Source organism: Bombina bombina, chromosome 2 (genome assembly GCF_027579735.1).
Source record: "Bombina bombina isolate aBomBom1 chromosome 2, aBomBom1.pri, whole genome shotgun sequence".
NCBI classification, from domain to species: Eukaryota; Metazoa; Chordata; class Amphibia; order Anura; family Bombinatoridae; genus Bombina; species Bombina bombina.
The window spans coordinates 169526505-169552441 of record NC_069500.1 but is presented as its reverse complement, the minus strand read 5'-3'; the positions used below and the strand labels follow the sequence as shown (position 1 = coordinate 169552441).

Sequence of the window (25937 nt, the reverse complement as noted above, 5' to 3'; positions counted from 1 at the left end):
ATATATATATATATATATATATATATATTTATTTATTTTTTAATTCAAATGTCAATCTACTATATCTCACATGCCCATATACATAAAAGTGCAATAAAATACTTCACTATTACTGGCATATTACTACCTGCAAATGAGCTCCAATGCCAAGAGGCAGAAATGCGTACCACCAATCACCAGCTAGCTCCTATTACTTTCATGTCCCTTTAAGATGAATAGTTATAATGCAAATAGCTACCCATTTCGCTTAAGGAAGTTTCATATGGGTTGCAGGTTAGACTATTCACAAATATACATTTATCCCAGTAAGATGTTTTGTCAGCTGAAATTGTACCAAATCATATCATTGACCAAAGTACATCACTAGCTATGTATTGTGTGGTCTGACTTTCTAAGATTCTGGCTTGTGATAGAACATTTTCTGTATTATATCTCTATTTTTGTTTTTAATGAAGATCACTAACATCTTAAAGCAGCTTCAGGTAAATTAGGATGGTTTTTACTACAAGGCACAAACCTTAATTAAAGGGAGAAAAAAAAAGTACAGAATGAAAGAGAAAACACAAAAAATATCTTTAGAAATTGATGTAATTTTCCATAAAATCAGGCAAAAGCTGCGTTTAGTGAGCAAATGAAATAATATAGAAACTCTATAGGCCCATCTACCAAATACATGACACTGTCCCTTGAAGGATGATCCATTATGGATAGGATGCATATAACTGCTTGAGCATTCAGCTTGAAATGGGCAAGTCTATTGCTTTGAGAAGAAACTAAATATCCGTCCCCTTGGAGACTACACTTATTTTACATGTTTTTTTTCAATACATATGCAGACTTATTTTGAATTCAGCTTTTAGCACTAGGAAAGTTTCAGATGTATTCTTAATTCCTTGTTGTCATAACAGCTAAAAGAAGGTGCTGCTAGTTGTTCTGTGGTTACGTGGTTTCCCAGGGAGTCTAATAGCTGGATTTCTAGATGCTAGTAGCAAACATCACTGGTGCACATATTGTTAAAGGAACATGGAAGAACACATTACGTTTAATAATTTGCTTTTCATTTTGCTCTTAATCAATCAGGTTGCCTTTTTCCTCTTTAACTCTTTGGCTGCTAAGCCATTTCCCACCTGAGTGCTAAGCTGGTTTTGAGCTTTATTTATTTATACTTTTTTAAAAATTATTTTTAACTTTTTTTTCCAGATCCCCAAGATTTATACGGTTGGAAAGATTAGGCGATTCTAGGGGGTCTGTAGCTGCTTAGATGCCTGAGATACAGGCTTCTAAGCAGCATGCCCCCATATCCCTATACTTGTCCATTGTTAACTTTAAATATAGTTGTGCGGTGACGTCATTGCTCGTGACGTCACCACGCCAAATGTGAAGCCCCGGCGATGTCTGTCACTATACAGGCCAGATCTCTGGGGTGGGAGTCAGTGGGAGCCTCCAGATTGCCCTCAAGGTGGGTGAGTGCTAGAGACGGGTCAGCACCTGACTGGGACAATTTGCGGCGGCTCAGAGACATCGTTGGCACTCAAAGGGTTAAACAGCTATGTTCTGAGTAGCCAATCAGAGGAGCAGGTAAAAGGCTGAAATGCTCAGCTGATACAGCCTATGATTGGCTTGCATCTGAGAAGGCAACAAAAAAGCCTAAGCAAAGGGGCCAAATTAGCAGCAAACAGAGGCAAGTTGGTATTGTAAGCATAACATAAAATATGTTTGTACGTTTAATGAGAGCATACAATTAGTGTAAAAAAAGCCTTCGTACACAGGTATCTGGCCTGGGCTCTGGTATGGGCATACAGTTTACATACCCCATGAATATATCCAGTGTGAGTACAGTTGGCATAAAGGCATAAAAAAGGGTATGCATTTGGGAATCTTACCTGGGTCCTATAGCTAGCATAAAAGGGGTGTGCATCTGGACTGTAGATCAATATGCCATCAGAAATTATGTTTGTTTATTCAATTTATTTTTTTAACAGCACACTCAAACTTACTTTGGTAACATTTTTAACTGGTTCTCCCGAAGTTCCAAGATTTGGAGTTTTATTAGCCTGGTGGGAAGAAATAATATATATAAAAAAACATTAAAATAAGGACGCAAACAGACAAAAAAACAACACTATAGTTCTTAGATTTTTTATTTTAGCATAAATAGAAATGTAATTTGCCAAGTGCATGTGTAGCAAATACACTTCTAAAAATACTACTATAGGTAATATAATGGTTATGCAATATAATTGGTGGTCAACTAGGAATCTGATATTTGCTTAAAAATAAATTAATTGCATTTAGATGACCACTAAACCATGTCCCGTCCAAAATAAAAAAACAACACACATAAAGGTTAAGTTAAAGGGACAGTCTACAATATAATTTTTACGGTTTTAAAAGATAGATAACATGGTTATATTAATATAGTTTTTACCTCTGTAATTAAAGGGACACTGAATCCATTTTTTTTTCATGATTCAGATAGAGCTTGCAATTTTAAACGACTTTCTAATTTACTCCTATCATTTTTTTCTTCATTCTCTTGCTATTTTTATTTGAAAAGCAAGAATGTAAGTTTAGAAGCCGGACCCATTTTTGGTTCATAACCTGGGTTGTTCTTGTTGTTTGGTGGCTAAATGCACCCACCATAAAATAGGTGCTGTCCAGAGTACTGAACCAAAAATTGTCTGGCTCCTTAACCCCTTAGTGACCAGAGCACTTTTCCATTTGTTGACCGTTTGGGACCAAGGCTATTTTTACATTTCTGCGGTGTTTGTGTTTAGCTGTAATTTTCCTCTTACTCATTTACTGTACCCACACATATTATATACCGTTTTTCTCGCCATTAAATGGACTTTCTAAAGATACCATTATTTTCATCATATCTTATAATTTACTATTAAAAAAATTATAAAATATGAGGAAAAAATGGAAAAAAAACAATTTTTTCAAACTTTGACCCCCAAAATCTGTTGCACATCTACAACCACCAAAAAACACCCATGCTAAATAGTTTCTAAACTTTGTCCTGAGTTTAGAAATACCCAATGTTTACATGTTCTTTGCTTTTTTTGCAAGTTATAAGGCACTAAATAAAAGTAGCACTTTGCTATTTCCAAACCACTTTTTTTCAAAATTAGCGCTAGTTACATTGGGACACTGATATCTGTCAGGAATCCCTGAATATCCTTTAACATGTATATATATATTTTTAGAAGACATCCCAAAGTATTGATCTAGGCCCATTTTGGTATATTTCATGCCACCATTTCACCGCCAAATGCGATCAAATAAAAAAAAATGTTCACTTTTTCACAAATTTTTTCACAAACTTTAGGTTTCTCACTGAAATTATTTACAAACAGCTTGTGCAATTATTGCACAAATGGTTTTAAATGCTTCTCTGGGATCCCCTTTGTTCAGAAATAGCAGACATATATGGCTTTTACGTTGCTTTTTGGTAATTAGAAGGCCGCTAAATGCCACTGCGCACCACACGTGTATTATGCGTAGCAGTGAAGGGGTTAACTAGGGAGCATGTAGGGAGCTTGTAGGGTTAATTTTAGCTTTAGTGTAGTGTAGTGTAGTGTAGTAAACAACCCCAAATATTGATCTAGGCCCATTTTGGTATATTTCATGCCACCATTTCACCGCCAAATGCGATCAAATTAAAAAAAAACTTTAAATATTTCACAATTTTAGGTTTCTCACTGAAATTATTTACAAACAGCTTGTGCAATTATGGCACAAATTGTTGTAAATGCTTCTCTGGGATCCCCTTTGTTCAGAAATAGCAGACATATATGGTTACTGCAAAAAGGTGTGTGGTGATACCGTGTCAGACTCAGTTTGCTACCCCTGAATCTGATCTCTCCCAAAATCAGATGTGTGAAAGGATGAACCAAGTGGGGGGGAGGGGAGCGCTCAAGGATGAGCTGTGAGTTGGACTGGAGTTAGTGATGGGAACCAATCTTTGATTGGTATATGTGTATTAATAAATGTAAATGTGTATATTAATAAACGTAATAATATTCTCTAATATGGAAACAGTCTCTAAATTGTGAATTATAAATATGTTGCTCTTATTCTGTGAAAAACTTAAAAAGCGTGATTATAAATATATTGTATTGTGAGACAGGATGAAAATAAAATTTAATTAAAATTTAAACAAATAAACAGAATGCGGAGAATTGTTGTATACATAAAATAATTTACTAGAAAATGATGTTGTACAAACATATAATAAAAACACATTTAGAGTATCTAAAAAAGCACTTGCAATCAATTATTGTGCAGATATGAATGATTCAATGTAAACTTCAATTGATCACCAAAATGAATTACAAACTCCAAGTTGCTACATTTAGTACATATTCTCAAAAATGGCAACACATGTAACTGTTACAGATGACAGAACATATTCAATGAATATCTGTGGGGTTAAATGGAGCGGTGTATCTAAGCAGAGACTTTAAAATGTATTATCAATACAGAGACGATGATGAATATCACATAAAGGAGGATTGCCTATTTTTACATAAATAGGTGATGGTATGAAGTTTGTTGTACCAAAAGGTGGCAATAGATGCTTGTGTGATATTAATGTTCCCAATCTCTGATGGGTTATGTATGTACGTTGGTCGTCTGATGATAAGATAAAAGTTAAAAATATGAGTTGTGGCCACAACTGTTATATCCAAGGGTGGTATGTCCCTGTTTAAAAATGCTGATATCAGCTGAGCGGTTTTTCGTTATAAAGTAACTGTTTTCTTTAAAAAGGGGCTCAATGCTGAGCGGTAGATCAAAACGGAGTTAATCGGTGATCCCCCTATCCGTACTACTGATATCCCTTACCTCCTCTCCAATTGCACGGGTGTTTGGAAGGTTGCCTCAAAGGTTCCTGCGACTGGTTGTAAAATCGCTTTGTTTTTCGGCGTCTCGCCGTTAAGGCTTCCCGGCAATCCCTTCTGGGTAATGGATTCACGTCTGGTCCTCGGAGGTCCAATCAGGTAGTCGGGTCGTGGGGGGAGTGGTTCCTGGACGGATCTTTCGTTTTCCTCGCTAGAGCCTGGTCACATTAGGTAGTCAAATCTACGCGTTTCAGCGCTATAGATGCGCCTTTATCAAGACTGGATCCAGTCTTGATAAAGGCGCATCTATAGCGCTGAAACGCGTAGATTTGACTACCTAATGTGACCAGGCTCTAGCGAGGAAAACTAAAGATCCGTCCAGGAACCACTCCCCCCACGACCCGACTACCTGATTGGACCTCCGAGGACCAGACGTGAATCCATTACCCAGAAGGGATTGCCGGGAAGCCTTAACGGCGAGACGCCGAAAAACAAAGCGATTTTACAACCAGTCGCAGGAACCTTTGAGGCAACCTTCCAAACACCCGTGCAATTGGAGAGGAGGTAAGGGATATCAGTAGTACGGATAGGGGGATCACCGATTAACTACGTTTTTATCTACCGCTCAGCATTGAGCCCCTTTTTAAAGAAAACAGTTACTTTATAATGAAAAAACCGCTCCGCTGATATCAGCATTTTTAAACAGGGACATACCACCCTTGGATATAACAGTTGTGGCCACAACTCATATTTTTAACTTTTATCTTATCATCAGACGACCAACGTACATACATAACCCATCAGAGATTGGGAACATTAATATCACACAAGCATCTATTGCCACCTTTTGGTACAACAAACTTCATACCATCACCTATTTATGTAAAAATAGGCAATCCTCCTTTATGTGATATTCATCATCGTCTCTGTATTGATAATACATTTTAAAGTCTCTGCTTAGATACACCGCTCCATTTAACCCCACAGATATTCATTGAATATGTTCTGTCATCTGTAACAGTTACATGTGTTGCCATTTTTGAGAATATGTACTAAATGTAGCAACTTGGAGTTTGTAATTCATTTTGGTGATCAATTGAAGTTTACATTGAATCATTCATATCTGCACAATAATTGATTGCAAGTGCTTTTTTAGATACTCTAAATGTGTTTTTATTATATGTTTGTACAACATCATTTTCTAGTAAATTATTTTATGTATACAACAATTCTCCGCATTCTGTTTATTTGTTTAAATTTTAATTAAATTTTATTTTCCTCCTGTCTCACAATACAATATATTTATAATCACGCTTTTTAAGTTTTTCACAGAATAAGAGCGACATATTTATAATTCACAATTTAGAGACTGTTTCCATATTAGAGAATATTATTACGTTTATTAATATACACATTTACATTTATTAATACACATATACCAATCAAAGATTGGTTCACATCACTAACTCCAGTCCAACTCACAGCTCATCCTTGAGCAGACATATATGGCTTTGGCGTTGCTTTTTGGTAGTTAGGTCGCTAAATGCCGCTGCGCATCACACGTATATTATGTCTAGCAGTGAAGGAGTTAATTAGGTAGCTTGTAGGGAGCTTGCAGGGTTAATTTTAGCTTTAGTGTAGAGATCAGCCTCCCACCTGACACATCCCACCCCCTGATCCCTCCCAAACAGCTCACTTCCCTCCCCCACCCCACAATTGTCCCCGCCATCTTAAGTACTGGCAGAAAATCTACCAGTACTAAAATAAAAGTTTTAGGTTTTTTAAAAAAAATAAAAAATAATTCTTCTGCTGTGTAGGACCCCCCTTATTTTTTTTTATTATTTTTTTTTAAATATTTTATTTATTTCTGTAGTGTAGCTGCCCCCCCCTCAACATCCAACCCCCCACCCTCTCCCTGATGCCTTGATTTCAAAATCCCACCCTCCCCAGTCCTCTCTCCCACCCTCCAGATCTACAGCATATTGATGCTGTTTTGATAGACATCACGTGCACGCGCGTGCACGACTCTCGAGCGCGCGCCCGTGCACGCGCACGCACCCGCACTAGATCCCTCCCCCCTCCTCCACCAATAACTGCCCACCCGCCTCCCTGGATGAGCTCCCACCCACCAACCATAACGGCCATCGGTAGCCGATGCAGAGAGGGCCACAGAGTGGCTCTCTCTGCATCGGATGGCTAAAAACAGTTATTGCAGGATGCCTCAATATTGAGGCATCACTGCAATAACATGAAAGCAGCTGGAAGCTATCAGGATCGCTTCTACTGCTTTCAAAGACCAACGACGTATGGGGTACGTCCTTGGTCATTAACTGCATTTTTTTGCAGGACGTACCCCATACGTCGTTGGTCACTAAGGGGTTAAAGGGACAATGAACCCAATTTTTTTTATTTCGTGATTCAGATAGAGCATGCAATTTTAAGCAACTTTCTAATTTACTCCTACTATCAAATTGTCTACATTCCCTTGGTATCTTTATTTGAAAAGCAAGAATGCAAGAAGTTTAGATGCCAGACCATTTTTGGTGAACAACCTGGATTGTTCTTGCTGATTGAACAGCACCAATAAACCAGTGCTTTCCAAGGTTCTGAACCAACAATTGGCTGGCTTCTTAACTTAGATGCCTTCTTTTTCAAATAAAGATAGCAAGAGAACGAAGAAAAAATGATAATAGGAGTAAAATAGAAAGTTGCTTAAAATTGCATGTTCATGCAAGAAAATTTTTTGGGTTTAGTATCCCTTTAAATGTGTAAAATTGAACAGGAAATCGATGTTTGTACACATTACTTTTAGTAACACAGGCATATTTATTATTTTAAAACAAAAAGCAATATGTTTTAAGAGACTTTTGAAAGACTTTTTAGATTTAACAAAAAAGTGGCTAACATTCCTTTATATCCTTCTGGAAAAGTTAAAAAGGACATAAAACTCAGAGCATCCAATTTTAAACAACTTTCCAATTTACTTTTACCATCAAATTTTCTTTGTTTTCTTGGTATCCTTTGTTTACCAACAACAGTCGCACTCTTCAGAGCTTCTGCTGAAACTCCACTAAACCGACGTTCAGAGGAGTAATACTACAGCGAAAATCACTCTTCCTTCCTCCTAAAGAACTCCACTATGTTCAGGCTTCACAAACATAAAGCCATTCTTGAAACCGGAGCCCCGAAGCAGACAATTGAGGCCTTGGGCAGTGGCCCATCATAGGTGGCGCTCCCCCCCTGAGTAACCTGAGGTAATTAACAAAATAAACAAGCCTGCTGCAACCCTCTCAACTCCAAAAGGGTTTACAATCAAAAAGAGAGAGCCTAAGACCAAACAAGAAAAAAACACTAAAAAAACAAACAAAAAAAACAATGCCATCACCTTGTTATTAAAGTGAAGGTCAAGTCTGCCCCACTCGATTCCAGTATTATAATTAACATGTATAATAAACAGCATGTTCATTCATCAAAAACTTCAAAAATAATTTGTTCCGTTTAATTTTTATATTACAATTACCGTCCGTTTCACCGCAACTGTCCGCCCGACATCTTCCCTCATTTGATTGACATATTTTTTACTCTTTACCTCCAATCCCTTTACTTCCCCCGTGGCGTCCTGCCCCTTTCTACCCACGTCATCGGCAACAATCGCGCATGCGTCTAAATCCGAGTCTTGTCATCTACTTAATGCTTGTTCATGACTTGCGCATGCGTATTATGCTGAATGCCTGCTGTCTCATTCATTGTTATTGCGCGCAGTAGAAGAAAGGAAGTGAAATAACTTTTGCAATCCAATACTCGCTTATACGTTATATAATAATGTAATGCTATTCACAATCGCACTCCCAAATAGCAATGAAACTGTTGCTTCCGTTCTTTGAAATTGACATGCATGCGCAAATGCAGTTACAATACGCATGCGCATTTTAAAATCAGTCTTGTGCATGAGCTTGGAAGTGACGCGTCGGGCTTGTTGAAACGCACGCTACGTCACTGGTGCCAAATAAGGAAGTGGATCGGGGGAGGAGTAAAAAGAGGAAACGAAGGTTTTATATATATATATATATATATATATATAATTTCTTGATAAATAGTTGTTTATTTGCAAAATTGATCTTAGCGACTGTAATAGTTAGTTCATAATGTTTACATAGGTGGTGTGCATCGAGTAAAAATTGACCTTCACTTTAAGATGGCCGCCACGGGAGTACTAAAGATTCCAGAAAACATCAACGCTGGTTGGCATAGGTTTAAAATACTTTGCCAGAAGTTCATAGAAAAAGCCCCTTTAGATTTCCTGATGAGCAAGCTTCATTCCACTCAAGTAACTACTACAGCTGTAGGTGAACCGCAGGAAATCCTATCTGCAATCAACCGCAAACCAAAAGGGCCTCACCAACTACTTTAGCGCAGAGATCATCGTATACCGATAAAAAAACGGAAGAGCCGACATCACTAAGAAAAACAAATCTACCATACCGCAACAGATTAGCCGCGGCTGTACGGAAGTATGTGGGAGACTCTTACGGGACCGCGATTGAATTACCAAAATATTTCCCATCGGGGATCACTTATGCTTCAGATACATACAAGAAAATCTCAGTTGAGGCCTGAAACTCACAGCAGCGCAACATACACATAACAGACACCCATAAAGACAACTTGCGATCTTGCTAAGAGATTCTGCCTCTCTAAGTCTTCTTCAAACAACTTGTTTCAAGGAGTAAATACCCTTTCCTACAAACTAAATCTTGGGGTTGACTACATACCAAAGCCTCAAAATTATAGTCCTTCTTTATAAATGGGGACGTGGACGATAAAAGTTGAGCATTTAATAGTCCTTATGGTTACTCATATGTTTTAATATAGTTTATTAGTTATGATTTTATCTAATAGAAGGCATTGATTCCTTGTTAGAGCACTACCCAGTATTATCAGTATATCGTCTGGGGGCACAATTATCCCAACTTATTATTTGCAGACTAAGTTGCACGTTCTCCAATATAATCCTAACACACTATATAATACGATTAGGGTGATAACAGCTTCTCCAGGGAGGATTGTGTAGACAAATGTTATATAGCTAGTATTTCCTAATATTAAGAGATTATTAAATGGTGTACAACTATGTGAACATTGCACTTCTACTTATGCCCCTAGAATTTACCCAATATGAATAACTATCCCTGCGATACGTTGTTATACACAATAAAGCAAACCGTGCTCTCTCCCAACATCTATCCAATAATAATACCCCTCCCCTTTCAAAAGACATAGGTCTAAGCAGGTTATCTCTTGTTCTTATTCACATACGGATATTGAAAAAATAGTTGTTGTTACCAACCAGCATATTTCATAGCATGTACATTGCATTACTTGTGTTTTCCTTTACTATATTCCCTATCATTATGTTATACATCACTATGATGGATCCAAGCATGGTCCACACTGTAACAAAATGGGACAAAAAAACATAATTTATGCTTACCTGATAAATTCCTTTCTTCTGTAGTGTGATCAGTCCACGGGTCATCATTACTTCTGGGATATTACTCCTCCCCAACAGGAAGTGCAAGAGGATTCACCCAGCAGAGCTGCACATAGCTCCTCCCCTCTACGTCACCCCCAGTCATTCGACCAAGGACCAACGAGAAAGGAGAAGCCAAGGGTGAAGTGGTGACTGGAGTATAATTTAAAAAATATTTACCTGCCTTAAAAAACAGGGCGGGCCGTGGACTGATCACACTACAGAAGAAAGGAATTTATCAGGTAAGCATAAATTATGTTTTCTTCTGTTAAGTGTGATCAGTCCACGGGTCATCATTACTTCTGGGATACCAATACCAAAGCAAAAGTACACGGATGACGGGAGGGATAGGCAGGCTCTTTATACAGAAGGAACCACTGCCTGAAGAACCTTTCTCCCAAAAATAGCCTCCGAGGAAGCAAAAGTGTCAAATTTGTAAAATTTGGAAAAAGTATGAAGCGAAGACCAAGTTGCAGCCTTGCAAATCTGTTCAACAGAGGCCTCATTCTTAAAGGCCCAAGTGGAAGCCACAGCTCTAGTAGAATGAGCTGTAATTCTTTCAGGAGGCTGCTGTCCAGCAGTCTAATAGGCTAAACGAATTATGCTACGAAGCCAGAAAGAAAGAGAGGTAGCAGAAGCCTTTTGACCTCTCCTCTGACCAGAGTAAATGACAAACAGGGAAGACGTTTGTCGAAATTCCTTAGTTGCCTGTAAGTAAAACTTTAGGGCACGAACTACATCCAGATTGTGCAGAAGACGTTCCTTCTTCGAAGAAGGATTTGGACACAAAGAAGGAACAACAATCTCTTGATTGATATTCCTGTTAGTGACTACCTTAGGTAAGAACCCAGGTTTAGTACGCAGAACTACCTTATCCGAATGAAAAATCAAATAAGGAGAATCACAATGTAAGGCTGATAACTCAGAGACTCTTCGAGCCGAGGAAATAGCCATTAAAAATAGAACTTTCCAAGATAACAACTTTATATCAATGGAATGAAGGGGTTCAAACGGAACGCCTTGTAAAACGTTAAGAACAAGGTTTAAACTCCATGGCGGAGCAACAGTTTTAAACACAGGCTTAATCCTGGCCAAAGCCTGACAAAAAGCCTGAACGTCTGGAACTTCTGACAGACGTTTGTGCAACAGAATGGACAGAGCTGAGATCTGTCCCTTTAATGAACTAGCAGATAAACCCTTTTCTAAACCTTCTTGTAGAAAAGACAATATCCTAGGAATCCTAACCTTACTCCAAGAGTAACCTTTGGATTCGCACCAATATAGGTATTTACGCCATATCTTATGGTAAATCCTTCTGGTAACAGGCTTCCTAGCCTGTATTAGGGTATCAATAACTGACTCAGAAAAACCACGTTTTGATAAAATCAAGCGTTCAATTTCCAAGCAGTCAGCTTCAGAGAAGTTAGATTTTGATGTTTGAAAGGACCCTGTATCAGAAGGTCCTGTTTCAGAGGTAGAGACCAAGGTGGACAGGATGACATGTCCACCAGGTCTGCATACCAAGTCCTGCGTGGCCATGCAGGTGCTATTAGAATAACTGATGCTCTCTCCTGTTTGATTCTGGCAATAAATCGAGGAAGCATCGGGAAGGGTGGAAACACGTAAGCCATCCTGAAGTCCCAAGGTGCTGTCAGGGCATCTATCAGGACTGCTCCTGGATCCCTGGATTTGGACCCGTAACGAGGAAGCTTGGCGTTCTGTCGAGACGCCATGAGATCTATCTCTGGTTTGCCCCACTGATGAAGTATTTGGGCAAAGACCTCCGGATGAAGTTCCCACTCCCCCGGATGAAAAGTCTGACGACTTAAGAAATCCGCCTCCCAGTTCTCCACTCCCGGGATGTGGATTGCTGACAGGTGGCAAGAGTGAAACTCTGCCCAGCAAATTATCTTTGTTACTTCCATCATTGCTAGGGAGCTTCTTGTCCCTCCCTGATGGTTGATGTAAGCTACAGTCGTGATGTTGTCCGACTGAAACCTGATGAACCCCCGAGTTGTCAACTGGGGCCAAGCCAGGAGGGCATTGAGAACTGCTCTCAATTCCAGAATGTTTATTGGTAGGAGACTCTCCTCCTGACTCCATTGTCCCTGAGCCTTCAGAGAATTCCAGACGGCACCCCAACCTAGAAGGCTGGCGTCTGTTGTTACAATTGTCCAGTCTGGCCTGCTGAATGGCATCCCCCTGGACAGATGTGGCCGAGAAAGCCACCATAGAAGAGAATTTCTGGTCTCTTGATCCAGATTCAGAGAAGGGGACAAGTCTGAGTAATCCCCATTCCACTGACTTAGCATGCACAGTTGCAGTGGTCTGAGGTGTAAGCGTGCAAAGGGTACTATGTCCATTGCCGCTACCGTCAAGCCGATTACCTCCATGCATTGAGCCACTGACGGTTGTTGAATGGAATGAAGGGTGCGGCAAGCACTTTGAAGTCTTGTTAACCTGTCTTCTGTCAGGTAAATCTTCATTTCTACAGAATCTATAAGAGTCCCCAGGAAGGGAACTCTTGTGAGTGGAACGAGTGAACTTTTCTTTTCGTTCACCTTCCATCCATGTGACCTTAGAAATGCCAGTACTAACTCTGTATGAGACTTGGCAGTTTGAAAGCTTGAAGCTTGTATCAGAATGTCGTCTAGGTATGGAGCTACCGAGATTCCCCGCGGTCTTAGTACCGCCAGAAGAGCACCCAGAACCTTTGTGAAGATTCTTGGAGCTGTAGCCAATCCGAATGGAAGAGCTACAAACTGGTAATGCCTGTCTAGGAAGGCAAACCTTAGGTACCGGTAATGATCTTTGAGAATCGGTATGTGAAGGTAAGCATCCTTTAAATCCACTGTGGTCATGTACTGACCCTTTTGGATCATGGGTAAAATTGTCCGAATAGTCTCCATCTTGAACGATGGAACTCTTAGGAATTTGTTTAGGATTTTTAAGTCCAGGATTGGTCTGAAAGTTCCCTCTTTTTTGGGAACCACAAACAGATTTGAGTAAAACCCTTGTCCCTGTTCCGACCGTGGAACTGGATGGATTACTCCCATTAACAAAAGCTCTTGTACGCAGCGTAGAAACGCCTCTTTCTTTGTTTGGTTTGTTGACAACCTTGACAGATGAAATCTCTCTCTTGGAGGAGAGTATTTGAAGTCCAGAAGGTATCCCTGAGATATTATCTCTAGCGCCCAGGGATCCTGGACATCTCTTGCCCAAGCCTGGGCGAAGAGAGAAAGTCTGCCCCCCACTATATCCGATCCCGGATCGGGGGCCCTCAATTCATGCTGTTTTAGGGGCAGCAGCAGGTTTCCTGGCCTGCTTGCCCTTGTTCCAAGACTGGTTAGGTCTCCAGCCTTGTCTGTAGCGAGCAACAGATCCTTCTTGTCTTGGAGCAGAGGAAGTTGATGCTGCTCCTGCTTTGAAATTCCGAAAGGAACGAAAATTAGACTGTCTGGCCTTAGGTTTGGCCCTGTCTTGAGGCAGGGCGTGGCCTTTACCTCCTGTAATGTCAGCGATAATTTCTTTCAAACCAGGCCCAAATAAGGTCTGCCCTTTAAAAGGTATATTAAGTAATTTAGACTTAGAAGTAACATCAGCTGACCAGGATTTTAGCCACAGTGCTCTGCGTGCCTGAATGGCGAATCCTGAATTCTTAGCCGTAAGTTTAGTTAAATGTACTACGGCCTCCGAAATGAATGAATTAGCTAGTTTAAGGACTCTAAGCTTGTCCGTAATGTCATCCAGAGTAGCTGAATTAATGGTCTCTTCCAGCGACTCAAACCAGAATGCCGCCGCAGCCGTGACCGGCGCAATGCATGCAAGGGGTTGCAATATAAAACCTTGTTGAACAAACATTTTCTTAAGGTAACCCTCTAACTTTTTATCCATTGGATCTGAAAAGGCACAGCTATCCTCCACCGGGATAGTGGTACGCTTAGCTAAAGTAGAAACTGCTCCCTCCACCTTAGGGACCGTCTGCCATAAGTCCCGTGTGGTGGCGTCTATTGGAAACATTTTTCTAAATATCGGAGGGGGTGAGAACGGCACACCGGGTCTATCCCACTCTTTAGTAATAATTTCAGTTAGTCTTTTAGGTATAGGAAAAACGTCGGTACTCGTTGGTACCGCAAAATATTTATCCAACCTACACATTTTCTCTGGTATTGCAACTGTGTTACAATCATTCAGAGCCGCTAACACCTCCCCTAGTAATACACGGAGGTTCTCCAGCTTAAATTTAAAATTTGAAATATCTGAATCCAATCTGTTTGGAACAGAACCGTCAGCCGCAGACAGAAGCTCTCCGTCCTCATGTTCTGCAAGCTGTGACGCAGTATCTGACATGGCCCTAGTATTATCAGCGCACTCTGTTCTCACCCCAAAGTGATCACGCTTGCCTCTTAGTTCTGGTAATTTAGCCAAAACTTCAGTCATAACAGTAGCCATATCTTGTAATGTTATCTGTAATGGCCGCCCAGATGTACTGGGCGCCACAATATCGCGCACCTCCCGAGCGGGAGATGCAGGTACTGACACGTGAGGAGAGTTAGTCGGCATAACTCTCCCCTCGTTGTTTGGTGAAATTTGTTCAATTTGTACAGATTGACTTTTATTTAAAGTAGCATCAATACAGTTAGTACATAAATTTCTATTGGGCTCCACTTTGGCATTGGAACAAATAACACAGGTATCTTCCTCTGAATCAGACATGTTTAACACACTAGCAAATAAACTTGCAACCTGGAATACAATTCTAATAAAATATTATGAAAAACGTACTGTGCCTATAAGAAGCACAGAAGATTTATGACAGTTGAAAATTAATAAACTGAAACAGTTATAGCATCAATCCTTGTAAACAACACAACTTTAGCAAAGGTTTGTTCCCATTAGCAAAAGACAACTAACTCTGATAGCAGAAAAAAAAAAAAAAATTACAGAATAAACGTTTTTTATCACAGTCAACTACAATCTCACAGCTCTGCTGTGAGAATTACCTCCCTCAAAACAAGTTTTGAAGACCCCCGAGTTCTGTAGAGATGAACCGGATCATGCAGGAAATACAATGAGCTGCTGACTGAAATTTTTTGATGCGTAGCAAAAGCGCCAAAAAACGGCCCCTCCCCCTCACACACAACAGTGAGAGAGATCAGAAACTGTCAGAAATTAGATCAAGCAACTGCCAAGTGGAAAAATAGTGCCCAAACATTTATTCACTCAGTACCTCAGAAAATGAAAACGATTTTACATTCCAGCAAAAACGTTTAACATAAATTAAGAGTTATTAAAAAGCCTGTTGCTAGTCCCTGCAAAATAGGCTAAAGTTTTATGTACACAGTGTAATTCCAGTGAAGTACCATTCCCCAGAATACTGAAGTGTAAAATATACATACATGACATTATATCGGTATGGCAGGATTTTCTCATCAATTCCATTGTCAGAAAATAAAAGCTGCTACATACCTCTTTGCAGATTAATCTGCCCGCTGTCCCCTGATCTGAAGTTTACCTCTCCTCAGATGGCCGAGAAACAGCAATATGATCTTAACTACTCCGGCTAAAATCATAGTAAAAACTCTGGTAGATTCTTCTTCAAACTCTGCCAGAGAGGTAATAACACACTCCGGTGCTATTATAAAATAATAAACTTTTGATTGAAGATCTAAAACTAAGTATAATCACCATAGTCCTCTCACACATCCTATCTAGTCGTTGGGTGCAAGAGAATGACTGGGGGTGACGTAGAGGGGAGGAGCTATGTGCAGCTCTGCTGGGTGAATCCTCTTGCACTTCCTGTTGGGGAGGAGTAATATCCCAGAAGTAATGATGACCCGTGGACTGATCACACTTAACAGAAGAAATGAGGACAACAATCTGGGATGTACTAATATGTGCCTATATTATGCCTGAACCTTTTATTTGCAGTATATTTCATTGTAAACCTGTTACCATTACTGTGTTTTTCATAAAAAATTTAAATAAATAAAAAAAAATGCACAAAGGTAAGCTCAGGAGCATGCACGTGTCTGCATTATTATATGTCGGCAGTTTTGCAAGAATGTTATACATTAGCAAGACCACTAGATGGCAGCACTATTTCCGGGCATGCAGTTCTCCAGACATGTGCACTCTACCTATCTAGATCTGTTCAACAAAGAATAACACAATAACAAAGCAAACTGCAAAGTTTTTAAAATTGATGCTCTGTCTGAATCATGAAAGAAAATATATGGGCTTTGTGTCCCTTTAAGGATTCCTTATGCTATTAATTTCACAGCTGTTAGGGTGACAAAATCCATTTACTTTTCTTGTATGTGGCTGCAGCCTGTGGTTTTGTATGACTGCCCAATACGGAGAAAATGAATGTACTTGTCACAGCACACGCTGAGGCATGGGTTTAAAAACTTTGATGGAATCTCCATCATGTAATAATAATCCACTAATTATAACACAAAATGCACTTTTGTTACAAGTCATAACATCTGCTAAGGGGCCTTAGTCTGCTGGATATGCAGCTTTACTAAAAATCCCAATGTTATTATAGAAGAAAGGCAAATCAACTGAAATATTTCAAAGCTTCTTACAAACAAGGCTGAGCCGCAACTCATACAATGCATTAAAAATATAAAACAAGTTTAGCACTGATTTTCCACTTCACTATATCCAGCAAGAAAGTTTAGTGCAGTTATATTTTTAATATGTTCTTAGCTGCAGGCAGTAAACTGGCTGAGAATATGCCCTAGGGGCAAGCTAGGCACTGAGTAAAGGGGAAAAGGACAAGGGTGTTACACAATTCTGTATAATACAGAAGAAATGTCTCCCTGTTCCCAATGCAGCCTGAGTGCGAAGTGCAAGATCGGGAACTGGGACCCTGCAACGTTCTATACACTGATTATTATTTTTTTCATACCTGTCCCTATGTGGCTAAAACAAAGCAGGTAAACAATACTCAAAAAGCTTTTAAAGGCTTGTGTCCTTGAACTGCAAAACAATTAGTATAAATGTTTTTAAACCACTAATTTTGTATGCAGATACATTTTTTTGCAGTATAGAGTTCAGTTGCTGATAAACATAATATAAAAGTGACCTTAATATCTTTTTTTTTTTTTACAGTTCCACTCATCAAGTCTATATTCTAACATTGAAAATTGTTAAGCTAATAATAAAATAATTTGATCAGTAATAAAGAAAGCTGCCTACAAGTAGGATAGAACAAGATGTCATATTGTGATGTTGTTGTGTGAAAGAAGAGATGGGGTCACCAAAGTGTAATGAGTATGTATAGGTGAGATCACTTGTCATGTCTTGATGTGGCGAAAGAAAAGGGTTTGGGCTATAGAAAATGGGACTTCATTATATATTATATGAATTGAGATATTTTAATACCACATCAATAGGGGAATACTCGATGACTGTCTGTTCTAATGCTAACAAGATGTGGGGAGTTGGCTTTTGTAACGACCACATTTGGGCTGCAGTGTTTAGGGGAAGAGAGAAAGATCAGCGGGCAAGAGCCGCTCGATTTATAGGAAAAGAAGGGAAGAGAAGGGGGGAGAATGGAAGAGGGGCAGAGCCTTCTATAATAGGACAGTAGAGTAGTTAGGGAAGTGGGGGTAAGGTGGATAGTATGGATAAAAGGGTGGTTATTTCTAGTGGTGGGTATCTATGGTCAGGTGGAAAGACTAATTGTTGTTTAATCCAGAGTTGTGTAATGTATTACCTAGTCAAGGTACTCAGTCAGGGTCTCCAAGCGTAATATACAGTCATAACACTGGTGATAAAACAGGTAAACAACACTTGACCATCTCTAGACGAGTATAAGATATGTAACTTAACGTTATAAACTTCTAGAGTCCTGTGTGTATAAACTGCCATCTTGATATATGTATGCTGAGTAAGCCTACAGGAGTATATGTTAAGCAGGAAGCTAACTCGTGTACGTAGGTAGCAAAACGTAATCATTGTCTACTAGGGATGTAACTTAATAGCAAGAGAAGAGGCCAGCTCTCTGAGAATAAAATTCTTAGGTACTTTATGGATCATAGGGGAACAAGGTTTCAAGGAACTAGTGGGCGTTAGTGATGACTAACACATGTTAAGACCCGTAGTTATTTTAAATAGCTTTTTAGGAAGGCATCATTACTTCAAGCGGAGTTAAGTAAAAATTAATTAGACTCCAAAGTTAAGTTTAGAGGATCAGCAGCTCTATATTACAAGATCAGGAACCAACAATAGGGACCCTCTTTATTAGTTCGAACCTAATATTGAACGCCTTAACTTGGGTCTATCTGTCTAAAACATAGTTAATATGACCCACTTTTGTGCTGTAAAAGTAAACTATCTAATCTAAATGTAAGCCAAGGTCCACTGTAGTAATGCTGTCAGATTCCATGTAATCTAAAAGATAACTTGCGCTACATTCTCGTCCCCTAGTGTAAAGAAGTGAATACATATGACATGTACCTTATAATCTAAGAGAGACATACATAAAGCAAGGTTACTATGCACTAAAATACAATAATGACAATGATTACAAGGGTGTATGGTAAAAAAGATATTATCAACTGTGTTAGCTGGGTGAGCTTTGGGAGTAACTACCGCTAAATTCTAATCCCCTATTACGAGTAAATGAGTACAAGTGGTATATACCCTATACTCTAGGAGAAATTTACACAAAAGAGTACAAACATATACCAAAATATAACAATAAAAGTTATTAAACATACAGTGACCTTAGTTATTTTGAGAAAATATGCTTAAAACACCAGATGAGGGGTCTGATCTCCAGGTCATTACAAATTAAGTCATAAGTTATAGGAACAGAGTAAACTGTCAACATGTAGATCACACAAATGTAAACCTATTCAACAGTAATATTAATGCAAAGACCCATATGGCTGTAAGAGTATTAATAAGAATCTATAGTTATAAGTGAGGTGAAGGAGAATCCTAGGTACATTAAGGAGTCATCACCCGCTTCCTGCAGAGTTCTTTGTTGCTTTAACCGACCCCAACTATATTCCTGAGTCCCAGGGAAGCCTGAACCTAGTACCTCCGTTGTGATGCAGTTGCCGCTAGCAGGGTAGCAAGACCCCCAGTCTCCCAAACCAGCCCACGGCCCGGTCTAAGGGATCCAATAATGCTGCTTGATCTGCCACCAAGGGTGGACTGGGGACTAACACTTGATCCGCTTGTAGTAGAAATCTGTGTTGTACTTGCATGTGTCTGAGGTCTTCCTCTAAGGCTGTCAGCACTCAAAAGATAGGCCACTTCTCCGGGTATGTAACTGAATTGTGTAGTCCCTCTTGAGTTTGTCCCGTATAGCGGAGTACTGACTTGACACTGAGCTGGGAGATCGTGAGGGACTGAAATTGGCATAGGCGGTATGTCATCCTGTGCATTAAGAACTTCAGTGCACGCTGTCACATCAGCCTCTATGGCTGTCGGCTTAGATAGTTCAGGGAGAAAGTTCAACACTCGCCACGGCTTATAATACCTTGAGGGTGATGCAAGCCCGCCAGAGGGTATCTCTGTCTCTTCCTGAAGCCTGGACGCGGACGTAGCACAAGACCTGCTATGATGAACAAAATCAGTGTCCACAGCTAGACGTTCCAGTGGTAGTGTATAGGCAGAGACTAGAAGCATTAAATCCTCCTTCATGCTCTGATAGTACCTCTTTAGGAGATGTTGAGTGCGCCGTTCCCATGAGTCTAGGACCTCCATATCAGCCGTGTCGTTAGGAGTAGGTAGCTCCCGCGGAGTCCACATGGCGTAGCTTAGGAAGATAGATCAGCCGTACATTCACCAACTAACTTATCTCTGGATTCATTAGGAGCCTAATAGACGGTATTTGTTTTCTGAGATAGCAAAGCAAAGATTTAAGCCCCTTATGAATAAGTTAAATCGTATAATTATATCTAAGAGCTAGGAGCTTCACAAGAACACGTCCGGCTGTCTCCGTAGCTGGCTCCGCCCCCCTTAATATCCCTTTAATGTGATCAGACTAAGGATAAATAACATTTTAGAATTCAATAATATTACTATGCAAAATAAATTATTTTGCATAATATTAACTGTCAACAATATTATTACAAAATAAGTGTTAAATCAACTCCTCCATGGATTGAGACTTTCTCTGTGGGTTGTTATATCTTAGCCTACCCGAACAGGGAAACTCTTAATTAATCACGTCTGCTGAGAATGGCATCTGGTAGGAATATGGCACAGAAGTTTTAAAAATAATAAACAATTATCATATACGAAAACTAATATTGCTGTTATTGATTGCCCTCATGACTCCGCATCACAAAGCTTAGACGTCTATGAAGCCTGGATCTCACTTCCTTTCATTAAACACCACTGCCCTCATTTTTTTTTTGGAAACCTCTATCATTGCTAGAGAACTCTTTGTTCCCCCTTGATGATTGATATATGCTACAGTCATGATATTGTCCGACTGGAATCTTATGAATTTGGCCGAAGCCAGCTGAGGCCACGCCTGAAGCGCGGTGAATATCGCTCTCAGTTCTAGAATATTTATTGGAAGTAGGGCCTCCTCCCGAGTCCACACAGCCTGAGCCTTCAGGGAATTCCAGACTGCACCCCAGCCCAAGAGGCTGGTGTCCGTCATCACTATGACCCATGCTGGCCTGCGGAAACACATTCCCTGGGACAGATGATCCTGTGACAACCACCAAAGAAGAGAGTCTCTTGTCTCTTGATCCAGATTTATCTGAGGAGATAAATTGCATAATCCCCATTCCACTGTCTGAGCATGCACAGTTGCAGTGGTCTGAGATGCAAGCGAGCCAACGGAACTATGTCCATTGCTGCTACCATTAGTCTGATTACCTCCATACACTGAGCCACTGACGGCCGAGGAATGGAATGAAGAGCTCGGCTAGTGGTTAAAATCTTTGATTTTCTGATCTCCGTCAGAAAAATTTTCATGTCTACCGAGTCTATCAGAGTTCCTAGGAACGGAACTCTTGTTAGAGGGACAAGTGAACTCTTTTTTATGTTCACCTTCCACCCGTGAGATCTTAGAAAAGCCAACACGATGTCCATGTGAGATTTTGCTAGATGGTAAGTTGACGTCTGAATCAAAATATCGTCCAGATAGGGCGCCACTGCTATGCCCCGCGGCCTTAGAACCGCCAGAAGGGACCCTAGCACCTTTGTGAAAATTCTGGGAGCTGTGGCCAATCCGAAAGGTAGGGCCACAAACTGGTAATGTTTGTCCAGGAAGGCGAACCTGAGGAACTGGTGATGATCTTTGTGGATAGGAATGTGAAGATACGCATCCTATAAATCCACGGTGGTCATATATTGACCCTCCTGGATCATTGGTAAAATTGTCCGAATGGTCTCCATCTTGAAGGATGGGACTCTAAGAAATTTGTTTAGAGTTTTGAGATCTAAAATCGGTCTAAAGGTTCCCTCTTTTTTGGGAACCACGAACAGATTGGAGTAAAACCGCTGCCCCTGTTCAAGCTTTGGAACTGGGAAGATTACACCAATGGTATATAGGTCTTTTACACAGCGTAAGAACGCCTCTCTTTTTGTCTAGTTTACAGATAAACGTGAAAGATGAAATCTCCCCCTTGGGAGAGAATCTTTGAATTCTAGACGATACCCCTGGGTCACGATTTCTAATGCCCAGGAATCCTGAACGTCTCTTGCCCAAGCCTGAGCGAAGAGAGAAAGTCTGCCCCCTACTAGATCCGGTCCCGGATCGGGGGCTACCCCTTCATGCTGTCTTGGTAGCAGCAGCGGGCTTCTTGGCCTGTTTACCTTTATTCCAGGTCTGGTTAGGTATCCAGACTGACTTGGATTGAGCAAAATTCCCCTCCTGCTTTGTGGCAAAGGAGGAAGTAGAGGGTCCACCTTTAAAGTTTCGAAAGGAACGAAACTGATTTTGTTTGGCCCTCATTGTATTCGTCTTGTCCTGAGGAAGGACATGACCTTTACCTCCAGTAATGTCGGAAATGATCTCCTTCAGTTCAGGCCCGAATAGGGTCTTACCTTTGAAAGGAATAGCTAACAGCTTAGATTTTGATGACACATCAGCAGACCAGGACTTAAGCCATAACTCTCTACGCGCTAAAATGGCAAAACCTGCATTCTTTGCCGCTAATTTCGCCATTTGAAAAGCAGCATCTGTAATAAAAGAATTAGCTAGCTTGAGAGCCTTAATACTATCCAAAATATCATCTAATGGGGTCTCAACCTTAAGAGACTCCTCTAGAGCCTCAAACCAAAAAGCAGCTGCAGTAGTTACAGGAACAATGCACGCTATAGGTTGTAGAAGAAAACCCTGATGAATAAACAATTTCTTTAGAAGACCCTCTAATTTTTTATCCATAGGATCTTTGAAAACACAACTGTCCTCAATAGGTATAGTTGTACGCTTAGCCAGGGTAGAAATAGCTCCCTCCACCTTAGGGACCGTCTGCCACGAATCCTGAATGGTGTCAGATATGGGAAACATTTTCTTAAAAGTAGGAGGGGGAGAGAACGGAATGCCTGGTCTATCCCATTCCTTAGTAACAATGTCCGAAATCCTCTTAGGGACTGGAAAAACATTAGTGTAAGTAGGGACCTCTAGATATCTATCCATTTTACACAATTTCTCTGGTGGAATTACAATAGGGTCATAATCATCCAGAGTCGCTAAAACCTCCTTGAGCAACAAGCGGAGGTGTTCAAGCTTAAACTTAAAGGCCTTCATATCTGAGTTTGTTTGAGGGAACATCTTTCCTGAATAAGAAAGCTCTCCCTCAGACAGCAATTCCCCCACCCCCAAATCAGAACACTTTGAGGGTACATCGGAGATGGCCAATAAAGCATCAGAGGGCTCAGCACTTACTCTAATACTAGACCTACTGCAAACCAGGCAGTTTAGATAATACCTCTGTAAGGGTAGTAGACATAACTGCGGCCATATCTTGCAGGGTGAAAGAATTAGGCGCACTAAAAGAACTTGGCGTCGCTTGGGCGGGCGTTAAAGGTTGTGACACTTGGGGAGAAGTAGATGGCATAACCTGATTCTCTTCTGACTGAGAATCATCCTGAGACATACTTTTATCAGCTAAAATATGTTCTTTGCAATGTAAGGCCCTTTCAGTACATGAGGGACACATTTTAAGTGGGGGTTCCACAATGGCTTCTAAACACATGGAACATTGACTTTCCTCAATGTCAGAAATGTTAAAACACGCTAGTAATGACCATACTGAAACACTTTATTTTATGAAAAAAATAATCTGAAAAAACCGTACTGTGCTTTTAAGAGAAAAAAAGCATAGAATTTTTCCAAAACTGCTTTAAAACGATAAAATTATCACAATTTTATGATAAATGCATCCCAACTTGTCAGCTAACTTTGCCCCACAAGGAAAGGAATACTTAACCCTTACCAAAAAAATGTTGTGCTATAAAACGTTAATCTTCAAACAAAAACACCCCCTGCACTGTAAAATAGTATTATCCCTTCGATTAGGCCCAAATTGTCTCTGAAAGGCCCACCGGAGTTGGAGCTTGCTGCTTGTCTGGGAAAAACAATTGGGCAATTGAGGCGCGAAAATATGCCCCGCCCATCTCACTCGATGTCTCACAGCCTAAAATAACCGCACCAGAGTGGTTTAAAAACATAATTTATGCTTACCTGATAAATTTATTTGTCTTGTAGTGTGTTCAGTCCACGGGTCATCCATTACTTATGGGATATATTCTCCTTCCCAACAGGAAGTTGCAAGAGGATCACCCAAGCAGAGCTGCTATATAGCTCCTCCCCTCACATGTCATATCCAGTCATTCGACCGAAACAAGACGAGAAAGGAGAAACTATAGGGTGCAGTGGTGACTGGAGTTATAATTTAAAATTTAGAACCTGCCTCAAAAAAGACAGAGCGGGCCGTGGACTGAACACACTACAAGAGAAATAAATTTATCAGGTAAGCATAAATTATGTTTTCTCTTGTTAAGTGTGTTCAGTCCACGGGTCATCCATTACTTATGGGATACCAATACCAAAGCTAAAGTACACGGATGATGGGAGGGACAAGGCAGGAACATTAAACAGAAGGAACCACTGCCTGTAGAACCTTTCTCCCAAAAACAGCCTCCGAAGAAGCAAAAGTGTCAAATTTGTAAAATTTGGAAAAAGTATGAAGTGAAGACCAAGTTGCAGCCTTGCAAATCTGTTCAACAGAGGCCTCATTCTTAAAGGCCCAGGTGGAAGCCACAGCTCTAGTGGAATGAGCTGTAATTCTTTCAGGAGGCTGCTGTCCAGCAGACTCATAGGCTAATTGTATTATGCTACGAAGCCAAAAAGAGAGAGAGGTAGCCGAAGCCTTTTGACCTCTCCTCTGTCCAGAGTAAACGACAAACAGAGAAGAAGTTTGCCGGAAATCTTTAGTTGCCTGTAAGTAGAACTTCAGGGCACAGACCACGTCTAGATTATGCAAAAGACGTTCCTTCTTTGAAGAAGGATTAGGACATAATGATGGAACAACAATCTCTTGATTGATATTCCTGTTAGAAACAACCTTAGGTAAAAACCCAGGTTTAGTACGCAGGACTACCTTGTCTGAATGAAAGATCAGATAAGGGGAATCGCAATGTAAGGCAGATAACTCAGAGACTCTTCGAGCCGAGGAAATAGCCATCAAAAACAGAACTTTCCAAGATAAAAGTTTAATATCAATGGAATGAAGGGGTTCAAACGGAACACCCTGGAGAACTTTAAGAACCAAGTTTAAGCTCCAAGGAGGAGCAACAGTTTTAAACACAGGCTTAATTCTAGTCAAAGCCTGACAAAAGGCCTAGACGTCTGGATTCTCTGCCAGACGCTTGTGTAAAAGAATAGACAGAGCAGAAATCTGTCCCTTTAGTGAACTAGCGGATAAGCCCTTTTCTAAACCCTCTTGTAGAAAGGACAATATCCTAGGAATCCTAACCCTACTCCATGAGTAACTCTTGGATTCACACCAATATAAATGTTTACGCCATATCTTATGGTAAATTTTTCTGGTAACAGGTTTCCGAGCCTGTATTAATGTATCAATAACCGAATCCGAAAACCCACGCTTTGATAGAATCAAGCGTTCAATTTCCAAGCAGTCAGCCTCAGAGAAATTAGGTTTGGATGGTTGAAAGGACCCTGAATTAGAAGGTCCTGCCTCAGGGGTAGAGACCATGGTGGACAGGACGACATGTCTACTAGGTCTGCATACCAGGTCCTGCGTGGCCACGCAGGCGCTATCAGAATCACCGATGCTCTCTCCTGTTTGATCCTGGCAATCAGTCGAGGTAGCAACGGAAAAGGTGGAAACACATAAGCTATGTTGAAAACCCAAGGGGCTGCTAGTGCATCTACCAGCACCGCTCCCGGGTAACAAGGAAGCTTGGCATTCTGGCGAGATGCCATGAGATCCAGATCCGGTTTGCCCCAACGATGAATCAGTTGAGCAAATACCTCCGGGTGAAGTTCCCACTCCCCCGGATGAAAAGTCTGGCGACTTAGAAAATCCGCCTCCCAGTTCTCCACGCCTGGG

General features: G+C 40.5%; 1 protein-coding gene across 1 annotated transcript in view; it reads right to left on the bottom strand.

Moving 5' to 3' along the window:
- ERBIN (erbb2 interacting protein) overlaps nt 1–25937 on the bottom strand; it is a gene marked incomplete in the record, with an annotated part of 752109 nt that overhangs the window by 184287 nt on the left and 541885 nt on the right. Inside the window, 1 exon segment of the mRNA XM_053701342.1 lies at nt 1998–2054. Coding sequence (XP_053557317.1) covers nt 1998–2054 — 57 coding nt within the window.